This window comes from Larimichthys crocea, chromosome XXIII (genome assembly GCF_000972845.2).
Source record: "Larimichthys crocea isolate SSNF chromosome XXIII, L_crocea_2.0, whole genome shotgun sequence".
Classification (NCBI taxonomy): Eukaryota; Metazoa; Chordata; class Actinopteri; family Sciaenidae; genus Larimichthys; species Larimichthys crocea.
The window spans coordinates 6,439,419-6,457,919 of NC_040033.1; the positions used below are offsets into that span (position 1 = coordinate 6,439,419).

An 18,501-nucleotide genomic window follows, 5' to 3' on the forward strand; every position below is an offset into this window, starting at 1 on the left:
ATGTAGTAATATATTACCCCACCCCCCTCTCCTTTGTGGTAATTTATCCTCAGAATGACATCCAATGGAAAATGAACATTTTCCTCCTTTATCCGACCTGAAAAATCAAAGATCTCAAAAGGAAAACATTTTTTTTGTCTCTCTCTCTCGATCTGCATGAGGGTCAGGCTTCAGAGTATGCCGCGTGCTTTCATTATGCAAAGTCACGTCTCGGAGTTTGACGTCTGAGTGCTGTCATTCCCTAAAGAGACGAAATAAATGAGTTTCATATCAACTAATGCAATCAGCCGTGTTTAAACGGAGATCTCCAAAAATGTGATTAGATCTGCTATAATTGAGTACACACCTCTACCTAGGATTATTTTGTTGAGGCACATTTATATGTGTGATAACTGATGATAGATGGAGAAATAGATGTCTGAATGGAAAAAAATAAAAGATACGAGTCAACAAGAAAAAAAAGAGGACAATCTTTATTTCAATCTTTCAAACCTGTAACAAAGTGTGACAATCTCAATTCAAACCCAAAGAGGAAGTTTGGCAGAGAATGGTAGGCAACTACAAAGACCAGAAGGCAAGGCGAGGGCATGGTTTCCTTTAGTGCAGTTTCACAGTAATAATACAGATCATGTCTGTATATTAAAAAAACAAAAAAAAAAACAACAACAACAGGTGTGCTTAGGTTGAGGTGGATCAAGTCACATGATTTACCGAGCTACGAAAGCACAACGAAATGAGCGACGATGAAAAAAATAAATAAATCTGTAACCGTCGTATCGCTCAGCTACAGCTTTTTAAAAAGGGGTTACAGAATGGAGGTAAGGACCGGGGATTACACACTAATAGCTCTAACAGCTCAAAACATTCAGTACCATTTTGAAAATAAACTCTTAATTCAAGGCCCACATAGTCATTTGCTTAGTTGTCACGGAGTTGGTTCAGTTCGTGAGACTGAAAGCTCGAGAAGTGTGGACCTAGAGTTAAGATTACTTTGTCATACGACCGTTCCCGAAGTCGAAAACGAACTTAACGCTCGTTCATTAGCATGTGTTGAAGTCCCCCTGAGAGAGAAAGCCCGTTACAGAAGCTTTCATTGCTCATTTCAAAACTTCTAATTGCTTTGCAGCGCTGTGCGTTAAACAGGATGCATGATTTCTTTTTCTTTTTTCCCCAGATGAATAATGTAAAACAAATGCAGAGCAAATCAGAATCCAGTGTACGAGGAGTAGTTTAACATTCACGACGAGCAGATGGATGCCATTCTCATGTCCGAGTAGCTTAGCTTAGCATAAAGACTGAAAACAAAGGGGAAACGGCGAGCGTCGTTCTTCTAGAAGACAACAAAGCGTCGCCTCTATCTCGCTTCTTTAATCAGCATGACAACTGAAGGGTAAAGACAACATGGCGTGATCTTAGGTGTTGTCATCACCTCCCAGAATGAACTTCTTACTTTTTGTGTGATTAAATAAAATAAAAAAGTCCCATAACGTGTTATTCTCTGAGCTTTACAGGTTATGGTAGGTGGGTTTTATTATCTTGTGAAAGAGTTGCGCTCGCTGTCTCCCCTGTGGGGTGGTAGTATTGGTATAAAGGTGATGTCGGGTATTTCCGTGCACGACGTTCGCCATGGAAACACCACTGTAAAAGAAATCTCAAAATTACACCCTGAGTTTTTGAGTGTTAACTACGCATTTTTAAATAATTTCACCTTTTTTTATTTTTCATTCTTTAGTGAGAGATATTATTTATAGATACTAAAGATAATGAAACCTGTTTCCATAGTGCTTTAACATCCACTGTGCAGTTTTCATAAAAACTGTATTACACTGGGTGTAGCAGACTTTAGAAACACTTGCTCTTTTCGTGAAAGAGGCCGGCCTCGTGAATCCAAGAGGAAGCAATAACCCCCTCCATACATCTCAGTCACAAGGGTATGAAAAACGGATTGACGTGGATTTCTGTGGCATGAGAAAACTGACAGTAGCAGGTTTTAACAACTAAAAAAGAAAAAAACAAAGGAGGGGGGGTGAAACTAAGCAACTGGGAGACAGTACGAATATTGTGTATGCTCTGTGTACTTCTCAGTGCATCAGGATGTAAACTTCAACCTGCCGACTGAATTCAATATAGCGACCAGTGATGGAAGACAGATTGAAATATGGAAACAGACAGAGCCGCTCTAGCTGAGGAATATGAGTTGTTAAAAGCCGCGGGAGTTACTGATGCATGTTATGAATGTGTGCCGTACAGGTACGAGCCATCTATACTATCAATTTCGAGCCGGTCGGTCATGTTGGGTTGAAACGAGTATGAGACAGACTGATACCAATTACCATCCCAACTTTTTTTTCCTGCAGAAATGAACACTAACAGGTGGCTCGCGTGAGGAGTAAGTCATACTGCATCCCCACAAGAACATTTTCAGGCGATAACATACAATAAAACATAAAAAGCACAATTCGTTTATGGCAGATTTTTCCTTCTCGGGCACTTCCTTTGCTTTCTACACTCGTCAGTCGCTACACATAGGTAAGCGTACACTTTGGGTTCAGGGAAGAGGTGAACAAAATGTTTGTGTATTTATGCTGTATTCAGTTTGAAGGCGAGGTTCATCTATTAGCTACTATATCTACAAGTCTAGGATATCATAGGAAGCTGGAAAAAAGAAAAGGGATTTTGAGAAAAGAAGATATAATAAGGGCGTTTAAGTGGTTACGAAACAATCTAACGATGTCAGAAAGGCTCACGCGACATGGAATAAACCACTGGTTGGTCGAATCATAATAAATAAGTGGTATGTTTGGTTCACAGCCTCCCGTTCTCCTCTTGAACATCATGTGTTTACACTCCATCATTAAAAAAGGCTGTTAGTTTTAAATCGCATTCATTGGCTTCACTGAGCGGCTGACCTCACTGACTGACGCACAGAACTCGAAGGTGGGAGAACAGTCTGTGCTAGAGGGGCTTCGACGGGAAGTGATATGAAAGACAAAGAAGCAGAAATGGTAATACATTGATATGTCTTTGAGTTTCATGTCACTGCATTTGACTAGGCCTATCATCCTCTATCCGACGGGAGCCCCTGTGTTAATCGGTCTTCTTCTCTTCGGGATCCTTCTCTCCGGCGTCGTCTTCCTCGTTCTCGCCCTCTTCGGGGCCCTCCAGTTCAGCGGCGCGTTGCCTCTCCTCCTCCTCCTCTTCGTCCTCTTCATCCGTCAGGCCCTCCCTCTTGAGCGCGTCGATGTCATCCGAACCGTCATCCGACTCGGCTGTGCAGATGCCGTAGCACATCAGGCTAATTACGCCCAGCGGTAGGCCGAACAGGAAGCAGCCCAGCAGCGGAGAGCTGCGAAACACTGACTGATGTGGGGAAGGAGACGGCGAGGAGATGAAAGGAAGACAAAACATTGGGGGGTGTGGAGGGAGGGAGACAAAAGTAAAGTTTAAAAGAGATGCAGATGAGTTGAGGGAAATGTAGAAATAATGGAATAAACGAGGAGAGAAAACGTGAACTTTTTCCTCCATTCTTCATAAAGCTGCTACACTCCTGATGTAAATATGCATATACGGTGAAAACATTTGAATCTAGAAACATTTACATTGATTAGTAAGCACAACTAACATGTATACACTTAAGAAAACATGACAAAAGGCAAGAGTCATTTAACATGGCTCTGTTATACCTATAACCACGCCCCCAAGTGATGTCACTGTGTACCGACACATCCTGGGGTACGACTCTGCATCATTATTAAGGTCATTAAGACCAGTCAAAATCTAGTTTTAACACTGTTAGTATTTAATTGAGACTCATCGCAGTGGTACATGATGCACGTTCCTAAATTAGTTTGTATTTATTTTAAAGGACCAGTGTGTAGCATTTAGTGGCACCTAGTAGTGAAGTTGCAGACGGCAACCATATAAATACTCTTCCACATCTCATCAACGAAAACATGATTCTTATTTCCAGGTGATTATACATGAATGACAATTGTGCTAATGAACACTGTATTCTGTTCCTGACAATAAATACTCCTAAATCTAACACACTGGACCTTTAAATTACCACGAGTCTAGTCTGGTTACAGGTATCTGTATCTTTAAAGTTCATAGAAATTCAAATATGTTTGATGTAACGCTCATTGGGGTGTCGACTTTCTACATAGTTAACCAGATACTTGGCTATTTCCATGAAAAATAGCATCATCAAAGTACCCACAACCAGGCTACAGGCTAACGTTGCAGGGAGGGGGCATCCCAGACTGGTTAGGATGCTCTGGGCAAAATCCATGTGTTGTGTTCATGAAGTGGTACTTAAAAGGCAAAAGCATGCATACCCAACTGTAGAGAGGGCGAGAGGAACCTTCAGTTCAAAAAGGACCAGAAGCTCATTTTTGCCTGAGGCCACCTGATGGGTGGCCCTCATCTTGTTCCTCAAGTTCAGCCACACAAAACAAACATCACTCCACTCTTAGTGAATCTTCAATATAGTATAGCGTGGATGTGGAGTATCTGTCTGTTTAATGTCTGAGAGTTCAAACTTTTATTTAGAGCGCCCATCCAAAAATATATGTGCCAAAAAATAAGTCAAGTTTTAAAAAAATTGCAGCCAACCTTTTATGTTTTTAGTGGCGATACTGCACTTTTATTCATTCATTTATTCATTCATTAGCATTACGCCATTAAGCTTTGCGAGTGTGTTTAGATGGCAGGCCACAAATCATTCGCAGAAACTCGGCAGGCTTTAATATTTTAGTATTAATTAAATATCTGTCATGTAATTTTAGGATGTGAGCCTTACGCTGTACAGTTTGTATTCCGTCTCGTCTGAGCTTGTTTTTTTATTTCTCATCCTTTTGTACTTTTAACTTTGTACACCTTACGAACTTAAATAAAAAGATTCAACCTTCATACACCTGTCCTATTTTTGCCGTCTTCTTTGCCTATATTAGGCTCACCTCCCGTAACCGCAAACACATACTGTACCTATATATGTACGAAGGTTGCATGCACGCGCATACCGTGACGTTTGAGAGTGACTTCAAACTAAAATGTCTCTTCTGTTCCCTGCTTCGTGACTAAAGAACATCTCATTCACATCAGTGTCCTGAACTTGCATATAAAATTAAAACGTGTGCTACTCCTCTCCTATGAAAACACGACCCTCTTCATCTCCTGCGGGCAAAACAATGCCCGAGCCACTGAAGGACAACTATGCGAGTTATTCTTCAAATGATCTCCGTGACAAATGAGTCATTTGGGCTTAATATAGCAGGACATATCAGAGACAATGTGCCTAGAAGGGAGTATTCGGTCACAACTTCTGTCAGCCGCCGAGCTGAGGAGAAGAGAAATATTCACATCTCCCCCAGTTATTGCCACTGCGAGAGGGATGGTAATTGCCAGTGTCGTGTGATGCTGGATGAGGTAGAGATGGGGTATGCTATGCTAACACAGCTGGCTATGACTCATTGGGCTTAATGTGGCTGCTTCCTCATGCTCCTGTCAGACGTGCGTTTAGATAGGCTCTCTGGGGGGCAAGGTGAGTGCTGCTGCCTATCTGCTTTGTATCGTATCATGTCACTGTGAGCGAGACAAGCTGTGGTGACGCTCGCGGGCTCTCTAAATTTAGGGAAGGGAGAAAGGAGCAGCGTTTCTTTTCTCTTCGCAGGTGTGTGAGAGGAGCTCGTCTTACTTTTACGCGTCGTTCCTAATGAGAAACTAATTAAATCCTGCCTATTTCGCTACTGCACGGCCCAGAGTAATGTAATATTGTGTTTTGTATTAAAAGCTTTACCTATTTCTGACAGCAGTTATTCTTCCACCGAGTGCATTTAGAAATCCAACTGTCAAACCTGGCCTGACAGCTAAAAAAAAACCTTCAATAAAAAGATTTCTACAAGCCTTTCTTTGTACCTCAAGGTTAAGCTCCAAAGTCACAATATCCTCCATGTCAACATATTCCTGAAAGTTTCCTTTAGGAGTTCTCTACATGCCGTTAAGGACGCTGTTAAGATTAACGGTACAACCGCGCCAACGGCGGCGCGTTACAGCACAGCTGTATTTACATTCCCATCACACCCTTTGTGAAATAAACCACAGCTCTCCCAAAAGAAGCAACTACTTAGAGTAAAAGTGGGAGGAGAAGCAAGTTCAGCCTCCTGACCTCCTCTCCTCCCTAATCACTCCACATCCTCCTGGCTCTCTTTCACCATACTGTGTTTACTGGCTGCATTGCATATTCTCAGTTGTACTCCGAGTTGTTGTCCTTCTGAATGTTGTTTTTCTCCCAGGGGGACGGCGCAGGGCAGCCGGGGCATTTGTTTTACAGTGCTGTGGAACTTGGCGCGGGTTGCTTATATACAGTATTTACCATAAATTGGCAAACACAGTCAAGGTGAGGCATCGTGTGAAGCATATCAACAAGCCCGAGGTTGTTCAGGAGCATTGTGATAATGAATGGTTTAGGTGCAGAGGTAAAGAAAGAGCAGGGCTAGAGCTTGAAACTAATATTAAAACAGACATTAAAGCTGCTCTGATTCATTATTTAATGTGTGAAGTGAAAAGTCAAAAGAATTATCACCCCAAAGTGAACAGAGCGTTTTAGCGTCTTTCAGCTTCTTGTTTTGGTTTATGGGCCACAATTGTGTGAATACTGAACTTGCATTCATCAGGCAGTGAGAAACTCAACTTCATATTAAAGCTGATGTTGCTATGTGTTGCCATATAAGCTTCATTAGTCAGTGTTGTGTTTAGAGCTCGTTATGCTGCACACAAATCTTTTAACTACAGTACCACGTCTACTCGTAAAAATAACCCCATAAAGTGAAACTATATATAAATATAGAGCTTTTTTGGACTTTATCCTGTACACTGACTTGTGTTTTTACTATTTTGCAAACATTTATTGCTCAACTTTTAATTCAGCCTGATTGTGAATTTTTTGAAGAGCAGATTTTATTGAATTACAAATATATATATGATGTTGACATGACAATACTTTTTTAAACTTCAACAACATTGTGCTCAGGCAGTATTCTGACTGACTGTGTAGCTGCCTAAAATAAACTCTAACCAACTTACCATTATGGTTGACCTGGCATCGAAAGCCACACGTTTGATCCTCTGAATGAAGCCATCACCTCCGTACGCCTGCAGGGAGACAGATGACGTAATGGAGACAGGAGCTACTACATACAGTCTATCCTAAGTTTATACTCATGTAGTACATATGTAGTTTGGCATGTAGCATTTGATACTCCCTAAATAACAAAAGGATTATCAGTACGTTGATAAAAACTACTCACACAGACAGACGTTTGAAATACTGTTTCAATAAACCGCTTCTCTACACAGCATTAACTGATGCGTCTGACTCATGTTTGTTCACTGTCCAGCTGCCTGAGCTCATTTATTGGCACCGGCACCTGGGCAGCCAATGAGTGATCTATCCCGACGCTAATTCATCAGGATGGCCAATTAGTGAGCTATGACTAAGCAGGACTTCTGTGGATAAGGCATGAGATGATTTCTGTGGAAACAGCTGTTGCACAGACGTGTGTGTGTGAGTGTTTGCGTGCGGACTGCATAAGTAGTTGGAGAAGTTTTTGCAAACATTTTTTTATAATGTTTTGCTCAGGATGTTCTTTCTTAATTCCAAAAGGAATAAAGGATGGAGGACTTGATCTCGTGAAGCCTGTGTAGCACGACAGAGTGGATACACTTAAATCTATTCCCTGAAAACACGCCACAGCCTGCCAGCTGCGTCTTCCTCCGGCTGGTTCGTGTCTGTGTGCGTTAATGTTCATGCTTTTTCATGGAAAACACTATTTTAGTCATGCATGGATAAAAATCCAGCTCCAAAACAATATTTTTGCACCTAATGCATCATTTTAAAATTTAATTTGACTCATTTAACTCGCGTTATTCTGTCTCTCTCTGCGTGAAGCACAGACCAGCCTTGAGGCACCTCATGGCAGACATTAGCAGCATGACGTGAAGAGGGTGAAGCTGTCCAGGCTTTGGCAGGAACCGGACTGCAGAAACACGGAGGTTTTCTGTTGCTGTTTATTTGGTGGGAGGTGGTTTGTTTTACCAAGCAAAAAATAGCCTAGACCTTTCCTGGGAAAAAAAAAAAAAAAGAAAAGGACAGGACCTCTGGCTGTTTGGCTTCTGGTTTCATACATCTGGTGACTTTAGTGTAGCACTGAGAAAGCGTTGACATTTCTTTTCCAGATTAGTGTACCCTCCATAATACAGAATCATGTAGTAATTTCTGCATTAGACGTAAGAGACAGAATTATTGTGGATAATCTTTTCAGAAAGGACAGCAATGTGAAATCTAAAACATGCAAACGGAGATTGCAGAAATACCTCATCTGGTGAAAATATTTTTCCGGGGGACGACTTAAAATGCAAAGCAACATGTTTGATTAATGAAGACTACTGGTGTGATTACAATGGTACAACGCGAGGGGAAGGAGGAGGGGAGGAAAGGGGCTACACTGAGCTGAATACATAAACAGAAATGTGAGGAGGGAGAGAAGATTTGAACCTGTGCGGAACCGTTCAAAACGCCGTTGATGAATTGGACCAGCTGCTCCATGGTCTCGATCGGCTCACTGGGCAGAAAGTACTGCTCGTTGGATGTGTTGAGGATGATAACGGAGGGCACCGTCACCTCGCTGGGAGGAAAAACAGACAAGAAAACACAAGCTTTTATTCATCTTAACCTCGGCCTGCCATTATCAAAGTGCATCATTAGAGGGGAACAAATTGCGGCATCGTGATGAACAAATTGCACACGCGGAGAACACAATAAGTGAGACAAACAAACCCTTTGTACTCAAAGCAACCTAACTTTTCCCACAGGCATTCTTTCAAAGAGAGGATTTCTCACATCTGAAATAGGCCGGGCTCAGAGTGGCGTTCCTTCTATCTTTTATGCAAACAGTGTGCAACTCGGGGGGGCTTTACGGGTCTGTGCCGGTCACAGTTAAGGAGACCTTTACAAATTACGGCTGACAGGTGATTTGCAGAGAGTTCAGAAGAAAAAACCAACTCCGTCCATGCTAAAACATACATAAAACATACACAAAGAAGCCCGGCAGTACAGCGATCTTGCAGAAAACACAGAAATAGAGACATTCACGCTGTAAGCTCTGGAGCCCACTTATTTCCACAAATCAACAGAGGAATTACAAAAGCCCGGTGAGATAACGAATAAGGTCATATAAACAAGCAATCCCTCTTTCACACGTCTCTCACAACACCATAGATAAGGTATCCTAGCACTTAGATACACACACGAGAGCGCAGCCACACGAGCAGTCCATCACGGTGTTGCCACCTCACATCCCCGCTGTGTTACTCAACCCGGCAACGGATTTCACACGCACGCACACGTATCCATCACTGTCCCAATCCACCACCCAGCTGTGATGAGGAGTGCAAACACACAGTGGAGTTATCAGTGTCACACTACTCTGTCCAGCTGAGATCCACACACACACAAACACATACATACACACACATTATAAATGCGTATTCCAGCTGACATCCAACCTACTCCAGATGGCACCCATTTAAAATAAATATGGATTAGCCTATTCACCTCTGCGAGCGTAGACTACTGGGGGTTTGCCGCCCGTAATGAAGGTTCATATAGTGTACTCTATAGAATTACAGCTGGCAGAAAGCAACATTTTAGTCATTTAACTTGCTGCTGCCAAAAACAGCTGCCATATAATTAGGGCTAATTATCCATGCAGGAATTTTTGTTTGATATTTTAGTAAGTACGCAATTATTTGCTTAGATTAGAAAATTGATGCTGCTTTCATATTTGAGCTATAAAAAGAGTTTGAAAGTGTAAAACAAACTCTGAATTATTAAGTCATGAATGTCTGAAGCAACACCCCTGTTATAAATATAGATATATATAGATTTTATATTACTTATGATCAGCCAAACATCAAGCAAGTGCACCAACGCAAGACATAGCAGCCAGCTACAAGACGCTCAGCGTCTGCCTGTCAAAATTTCATTTCACGAAGTTCTCAACGACGAGTCAAGTCCATCCAACCTCCTCTTCTTCCTGTGGTACCAACACTAACGCTCCCTCTGTGCTCTGAGCGCAGAGTCCGGGCAGCCCGGCTAACAAACTGAGCTAACAGCAGCTACAGCAACAGCAACCCTCTCTGGCAGAGTGTTAATGTGCAGCGACCAGAGGACACCGGAATGAAAGCAGAAATCATTTGCTCCATAAAATATGATCAAGTTTCACCAAAATCAGTGAAGTCAAAAGGAATAGTTCAACATTTTGTGGAATATAAGTAATAATATAAAAAGAAGTGTGGGGCTTTACCTCCATACTTAAATAAAAGGGACATGTTAGTGATATCAAGCCTTTCATCCAACTTTGAGCAAGAAATCTAAAAGTCTGAACTTTTATTTCGATTTTAAAAATAAACTGCAATGCAAACAATCTGTAGTTCGTTCTTTGTGTTGTTGTTGTTGTTGTTGTTTTCACTTATTTAATGGGACTCGTGGCTCATTATCAGCAGTTCATTAATTCTTTTTCTCCCCCCAAACTTTTCTTTTCACTTTCTGTTACCAGAGGCATTTTTTCGGAGCTTTAATTAATGCAAGAGTGCTTAATTAAGAAAGCCTAACTGTAAACTGTGATAATGATTAGCACAGTGTGTCCAAGAATCACATTTTTTTTTTTTTTTGGAAGCATGGGGGACATAAAACCAGGATGACAATCAGTTTAAAGCAATCTGCCCCCTGCTGCTTTTTGACAAAAACATTAAAAATAGAAACAATCATTTGTGTGAGAGCTGAGACTTTCCACGATCAGCTGTGTACGCTGAAAAGCAAACTTTAGTCTACGAATCAAATGACCAATAATCATCTTTCTGATCGTTCACCATCTATGATCAGAAGTTTTTCTTTTCAGTCACCTCACATCTCTTAAGTTTTTCACAGCCCACAGTGTATTTCATATAAGGGGTTAGCGATAATCCTATGTTTAAACAGAGGCAGAGACAGCCTCGGGCTTAGAGCGGTGCTCATGTCGTGTGTGTGTGTGTGTGTGTGTGTGTGTGTGTGTGTGTGTGTATTCACGAGTGTGTCGGTGAGCCTCTGGTGAACGCAGGGGCAGCCTTACGCCAGACAGACCGCTGCCAGAACACAGTAATCACTGTGATGACAGAAAGAGGGATAAAAAGCCATCAGATTTATTTCCATGGCTCTCCTAAGGGAGAGAATTAGTGGACATTGACAGGCCAGGATTTCATTCCTCAAAGGAGGGCAATTAATCCTGTGCTACAGCCGCCAAATTCACTCCTGTTAAACCCGGGCGAAATACATATTGTATGTACTCATGCAAAATTAGGAAGGCTAATCACCTCTTTCATCCTTAAATATAAACACCGCCTGTCTAATTTCAGCCGTGCACCGGAGAGTCTGTTGTAGTCCTGTTTCCAAAAACGACTTCTACTGTATTCAGTGACACACATTTAATTACACAGGACTCGTGTCGGCTATAATCTCTCCTCATACAAACAATAACATGCTCAGATTAAAATAACATCCTGTAGCAGCTCGCAGATTCTCACACAGCGTTATACAAAAAGAGACTTAATTAGATGCTGTATGTTAGCAGACACGCAAAAACATACAAGCCGAGTGCGACAGCCACACACTGGTCTGTAACACTAGAAGGGTTCGGTCTAATTAAAAGTGTGGGATGTCAGTCGCGGGGGCCTTTCGCGGAGCAAGAGAAGCCGAGTCCGCTTTGGCTTGGGCGCAAAGCTACTTGCAGCCACTGCTCCCTGCATCATTAGCGCTGCTCTTTGACAAGCTATTAAAAACACATGACCGCAACAGATTTAATCCACGCATGGCCCTTATGCGTAAACTCCCCATATATATTCGCCTCTTACTCCATCCTGCAACTCGCCGCAAGAAGATTTGCAGGAGCTTGTGTGCTTGTGGGGGGAATAAAACTGCCACTAAAAAAAAAGAAAAAAAGAAATGACAGTCCGTCTGTGTAATTGACTTCTCCACAAGAGAGCATCTTTAATGGCAGAGGCTGGCATTACAAGTCAGTCCAAAACCCGGTTAAGTAGCTGACAGCAGGTAATTTGAGGTAGAGAAAGAGTAGGACGACATAAGAAGAGAGGAGGAAGCTTGGATGTGAGACACTCACCCCATAATGAGGCTGTTAATGTAGTCGTTCCCGTCCATGTGGCCAAACTGGAAGTCTCTGGGGAAGCAAGACAAATCAGCGGCGTGAGAAAAGCAAAACAGTGCGTCAGAAAAACAACATACGACAGAGTAAAATGAGCCCGTCCCCCCCCCCACGTCTCAGCGGACTACAACAACATCAACTGTCCTGCACACGTATGTAACCGCGTTGAACAGGAACGTATATTTCCCTCTATGGGAAATCTGCATCGTTTCTTTTTTTTTTTTTGTCACTGCAGGAAAATAAAATATCCCCAAAGCCCCCGTCTCATGTTTCTCCTCATCTTTTCCAGCCACAGAAAAAGACTCAGGTGATTTATCTAAACGATAAGGCAGGAGGAGGAATTCAATTTGTATCTCATTGTGCTGCACTATGTCTGAGCAGAGTGTATTGTGGGTAGACTACGGGAGGAGGGTTTGCGCACACAGTCCAGGGAAACCAGTGACTTCCGCTGAATGACTGATTATGGGGGCCTCTACATATATATTATATTCATATTGAATCATAGCTACATCTAGCACGTTCGTCCCTTGGGGGTTACACAATACTGCCTGAGCTTATATCAATGACATGACTATGAAGACACTGCACTATATAATAAATCCAGTGGATGCGATATAAAATCAGTCTGTGTTAAGTGATAATCTTGCTGACAATAGTGGACCAGGCTGGGAATAAAGCTCATCAAAAAGTAAGTTTGTAACTTCTGCTCTGACAGCTGCGGCACTCCAAGTTATGGATCAGACATAATGTCTGTACTGGGGACAGAAAATTAAATTTACTTTGCTGCTAATACTTTGCCTAGTCAATAGCTTCAATATTTACAAGTCTGTTTCCCCGTGTAGGTCCATCTTCCCACACTCGCTGACACTTCTTGGCCAGACTGTTGAGCAGACCGGCCAAGTCGAGGGGGGTGAGTAACCGGCTGAGAAACTTGCATGTGTGAGAGGAGGCTCGAGAGCACGACACATTTTTCTGCTAAATACTCTCAGATCTTCCATAATAAGTTTTGGGGATTTTGGGCGATTTCCCCGACAAATTTTTCTGATAAATACTTTCAGATTTTTCCATGAGAGTCAGAGATTTACTGAAACGTTCCCTCTGGAAACAGACGCGTGTCTCAGTTATTCGTTTAACTTGATTATTTTTTTAATTCTTTTTTTAAACTGAAAGCGGATGTTTGTTGATGTTATCCGTCCTGTCATGCAGTTCTCATGAAAAAAAAAAGACGAGTGCTTCCTGAAGAGAGACTTCAACAGAATTTATATTCGGAGGAAAGAGAGTGCGGGGTTGAAGGACCTTATAGTTATTGCCAAACTAAAGAAGATGGTTTCCAGCAGGCAGGAATATTCCACAGGAAAAGTCATCCTCAACACCCCCGCAGGCTTCAAGTTCTTGGAGATAAACTTTGAAATACTATCTCTGGAAAGGAGTTAATTATTGAACGACCATTGATCATGTAAAAAATATTTTTGAAGCTATAATACGTGATGGGGGGAGAGGAGAAAAGAAACCACCCAGATATGCACTCACTGAATTATTGAAAATCACCAAACTTCAACAACATTAATATTTTTATGCAATTTAAGCTTCTTTGAAATGGAGAAAACAAACGGATGGCACAGATTTTTAGTTAAAAATGAGCCTGGATAGAGATTAGCTTGCACTGCTTTGTGCCTTTTCTTTGATGCCACCGTTTGATTTCGCTCTGTCTAAGACCCGGGTCTATGTTTACGAGCTAGACGCTAACTATGTCTGCTAACTGTGTGCTGGGCAGGTAGGGTACGGTGGCTTTATGAGACCTTTTTTTACAGAAAGCAGCTGCCTACTGTGTCTGGAAATGGCGAGCGGTGGGAATGAAACAAAAACAGTAAAGATGCAGACCTCAAAACCAAAACAACAAGCTGAAAGACGCAATAAAACGGTCCATAGAGCTGAAGGCCGCTGCAGAATTGAGTGATAATTCTCTGTGGGTTGACAGTGTATTAGTTGTAAACCCCAAATATTCACTCTAAAAAAGGTGTTCTGAAACGTTAAGAGTGTTCTGAACAGGTCGGCGTCACCTGAATCTGAAATCTGAGGATCTAGTACGTTTCTGAAAAGAAACACAAAAAGGTTTTAGTCTGTGAAAAAAACTCTTTGTGACAAGGTTTTCTTGTCTAGTCTTGTTGAACCAACCTTCTGTGCCACAGCTGGCACATAAAAGCCAAGACAATAATGACTGGTGCAGAGTTTCAAACCAATACACACCCACTAACTGACAAAAATCAGACTTTCCCACAAGCGCAATTTGCGCACATTTAAGTATGTACCTCTTCCTCCTCCTCGCCACACACACACACACACACACACACACTCACTCAGACTAGTTCCCTCTCAGATCGGCAGTCATTGTTCTGTCAAAATGCTACACACGGTGGGTGAATACCACGACATTCATTACTGCACCTAACGGCATCGAGTCATTCAAATGTCAGTCATCGCCCGGAGATCTGTTGATTCTGTGCGCTGCCTCCGCCCACCGTCGGGGGCGACACACTCAAGCCGGCGACTTGTAATTACAAGTACCGTTTAGGTGTGTCAGAAAACTGCAGGCAGCTCTGATCTCAGCGGGGATCTCGAACTCTAAATTCCACTAAGGAAGAAAAAAAGAGAAAAAACCCACACTGGTTAGTGCGGCGGATAGAGGTCTAATTGATGATAGGGATCTGTGTAATTCAATCAGCCCTAATGGGAATGCCTGGTGAGGGAGAAATACTTTGATCGGGGCGGCTCGAGATACACCTCTTCATTCAAAAGCAGAAATCTATGTGATGAAGCAACGCGGTCGATGATGGGGGCACAGTGAGGAACTTCAGCACAACATAATAATGATGAAAATATGATTTTTTTTTTTAATCCTCTCGGTGCATGCTGCCCTACTGGGAGTGATCAGAGACAAGGGTCAGCAACGGAGCGGTGACCTTAGAGCTGATCTGAAGTCGAGCCACTTTGGCGGAGCGCATGTTTGTTTTAACCCGGGTCCTGCAGCTGAAAGATGACCTACCTACTCCGCTCACTAAATCATCCTGCCGCACACATACAAGTTTCATGTGGGTGTTTAAAACATATGGGTGGATGCGGCCTTGCATCATTTATTTCCCACCCCCATTAACCTTTGATGTCCGCTAACAGCAAACATAACAATAAAATACATTATACATTTTGAGCACTCTCCGCGTTTTCCTATTCAGTGCATCGTGTCATTGGTGCCTCTCCGGTAAAAAGAACAGGTCGAACAAGGCGGTGCGTAACATAAACATCCCGTCTCCGCTTGTTATTGCACAATTGGAGCTGGAGAAAACAGAGCATCCCGCGTTAATACAAACGGAGCTGAGCTTTTGACTGACAGCTGAACAGAACACCTATATTTGGAAGCTGACATTTTGCATAATTACCTTCCTACTGAACCTCAACGAAAAACAGACGTGCCCCGACAAAGCCATAAACTGGCTTGTGAGTAGACAGGCGGCGTTCCCCCGGTGGGTGCACCGTCCTAGAATAAATGTATAAATTGGTTGCTCATCTTTCACCTCGTCGCAGCTCCGTGCCTTACCTGTTAAAATGTTCTCTGTATTCCTTCGCCACCCTCTGAATCAAGGTCTTTAATCTAGAAGTAAATGAGAAGAGAGAAGAAATACCACATAAGACAGGAGTCTGACCTTTTTTCTTTTTTTTTTAGCCAGTGCCTGCAATTTGTGGGAAGATCCAAACAATAACAGCGCGTCTTATCTTTATCTGGAAGCTGTGCGCTTAGGCACGACTATTGTGGTAACCATGGGGGTTATTTATATGAAGCCGTGCTTTTTTTTTAATTTATTTCACTGTTCTTTGTACCTGCCACTCTCCTCTGTGGGGTCCTTCTCGTCGATGACTGCAATCGCCACCAATTTGCCTGGAGGTGGCAGACAGGGATTACAAATCACAATCTCTCACACACACACAAAGAGGGCGAGAAGACAATGGCGGGGCAGATAGGAGGCTCTGGAGGAGACGAATCACCTCTCGACAGGGGGGAAAGGAAAGAAGGAGACACGGAGAGAGCGCTTTATTCATTCATCACTCAAACACTGAACTAGCGTAAGCTCTGCTACTTGGCATAATAGGAAACAAGTGGTCACTTTCTGGGAGCTATTTTCGGTGCCATTCAAAAACCCCAAACCTACTACTACATGACAAATAGGTCTACTTAAAAAAAAAAAAAAAAGAGGGAGAGAGACTGTTACACAACTTAAAAAGGTCTGTTGTTCAGACTTGTATGGTTTGAGGCTTCAAACCTTTTGGTGCTCTGATAAGAGTGCCAGGCTTGCCCCCTGGTGGTCGACGTCGAGACGATTCAGCATCATGAGAAAAGGAACACGCTTCATTTTTTCACTCGTTTTTTTTGTGCGACTGACGTTCTTTCACCGTGCATTTGGTATGCAGTGTAGCTTCTTTTATTTAAAAAAAGAAAAAAGGGGCTGCGCCCCTGAAGAAAAGCTTTCAAATGCTCCTATAAAAAGGCACAAAGAAAACTAAACTGTTGTTGTGTGGATCTGTCAAATACATTCTGGTCTAATCAGCCACTAATCCTCGCCTCTGCCTCTGCTGCATCCCTTAAGTTTTGACCAATAGATACATCTAAATTACTTCTTCGGACTATTCATTGATTTCGGTTACACATACATTTAGACAAAGGGTACACACAGGGGAGACGTGGGAGTTGTGCGTGATGAGGCTTTTAGCACATTAAAACGTCACTCCATTACCCCACAATGAGCCCGAGTGCATGAAACCTAACGCTTGATTGGAAAGCCTTTAGAGACGAGGCTGTTGATACTGTTTTCATCCAAACTAAGTTATTCTAACAGGCTGAAGACACGGACTGTGCCGACTTTAATCAGTCACACAGAGTTTATCCAATTAAGATGCTTTAGAGAACTCTTTTGTGTTCAGAACTACCGAACGCTAAGCAGCGATCGCGGTGTAAATGGGTCAAAAACTTGACTGTAAAGCGGCGACAAATGTGAGAACAATCCGACCGCTGGGCATCGCTGATCTCGGTAACCTGCGCATAAAGAGAGTAAAAACACTGTGTCTAATATTAGAAAGCGCGGCTTTCTCTGCACAGAGCACCAATTTACTGCCTTTAAGAGACAGTCTGTGTTTCACTCTTGAGCTTAAATTTCCTGTGGGAGAGAAAGTGTAAGCACACTTGAACAAGTGGAGCAACATGGTCTAAATCCAGAGTGAAGGGACAGTCTTTTTCTATCATAGCCTAAATACACTTTTGACAAAGGCGGCTCGAAAAAGTTTTTTTTTTATTTCATTATGTAATAATTGGATATTTGTGGGTCGGATGCCAAATATTTGGGATACTAGAAATTTTGTAGATCATTAAGAATAAATTAAAAACCTCCACAAAAACAATCACGGATCATTCTCACGATTGAAGATGTAATCAAACAGAGCTGAGTGTATTAGTCAGTGTGCTGATAGAGATTTAACCACAGCTGTTTTGTTAATTGTTTTAATTGTTCTTTCGGAAAAAACCCAAGCTCCAACTTCTCAAATATGAGGATTTGCTATAACCTTTGTATTATTATCTCGTCTTATTCTGCTTCTCAAACTGCTGCTACACAAGCTCCCTTGAGTGGTAAGTGGAGGAATCTTTGAATTATATTTTTTAATTAATTTAGAAACATTTAACAAAATACTGCACAATTTTGAATCAAAACGATTAAACTCTGAGATGAGGAATGCAATCCTGTAATACTTTGCACTACGCTTAAATCCACGATTAGTTATGAGCTAAAATGTGGATCAGTAGTTCCTCTTTTCCACACAGGTAGGTCTGATTCTGAAACCAGGTCTGTTCAGGATTCCACAACAATAAATAAACCTGCCTCCTGTGTCTGTCACTGAAAAGGGTCGACTGTATTTTAACCTCTGGCATAATTGTGGTAGTTGGAGGGCCGAATATTTTGTAAGGTTGTGCGATAGTAAAACGATATGTTCGGATTTGGACTGCTGGTCGATAAAAACAAGACATCTGAAGGCGTCACCTTGAACACTGGAAGAGTCATCTGCAAATTAATTGATAATAAAACAGTTTGTGCAGCCACAAAATTAAACTATGCCTCTGTAATATAACTACGACATGATTTTTCTTTATAGGTATTTGGCACAACAAATTATTATCAGATACATTTGGAGAACAATGTGCATAAAA

At 42.1% G+C, this 18,501-nt stretch overlaps 1 protein-coding gene across 1 annotated transcript in view; it reads right to left on the reverse strand.

Annotated features, from left to right (window-relative positions):
* Positions 1 to 451: 451 nt before the first annotated feature.
* The window catches only part of tmx3b (thioredoxin related transmembrane protein 3b), a 30,386-nt gene continuing 12,336 nt past the window's right edge, over positions 452 to 18,501 (reverse strand). Inside the window, exons 11-16 of the mRNA XM_010750000.3 lie at positions 16,128 to 16,185; positions 15,847 to 15,900; positions 12,213 to 12,269; positions 8,555 to 8,684; positions 7,084 to 7,152; positions 452 to 3,360 (exon numbers count right to left, since the gene is read on the reverse strand). Of these exons, the coding sequence (XP_010748302.3) occupies positions 3,088 to 3,360; positions 7,084 to 7,152; positions 8,555 to 8,684; positions 12,213 to 12,269; positions 15,847 to 15,900; positions 16,128 to 16,185 (641 nt within the window). The 3' untranslated portion in view covers positions 452 to 3,087. The remainder of the gene's footprint in view (positions 3,361 to 7,083; positions 7,153 to 8,554; positions 8,685 to 12,212; positions 12,270 to 15,846; positions 15,901 to 16,127; positions 16,186 to 18,501) is intronic.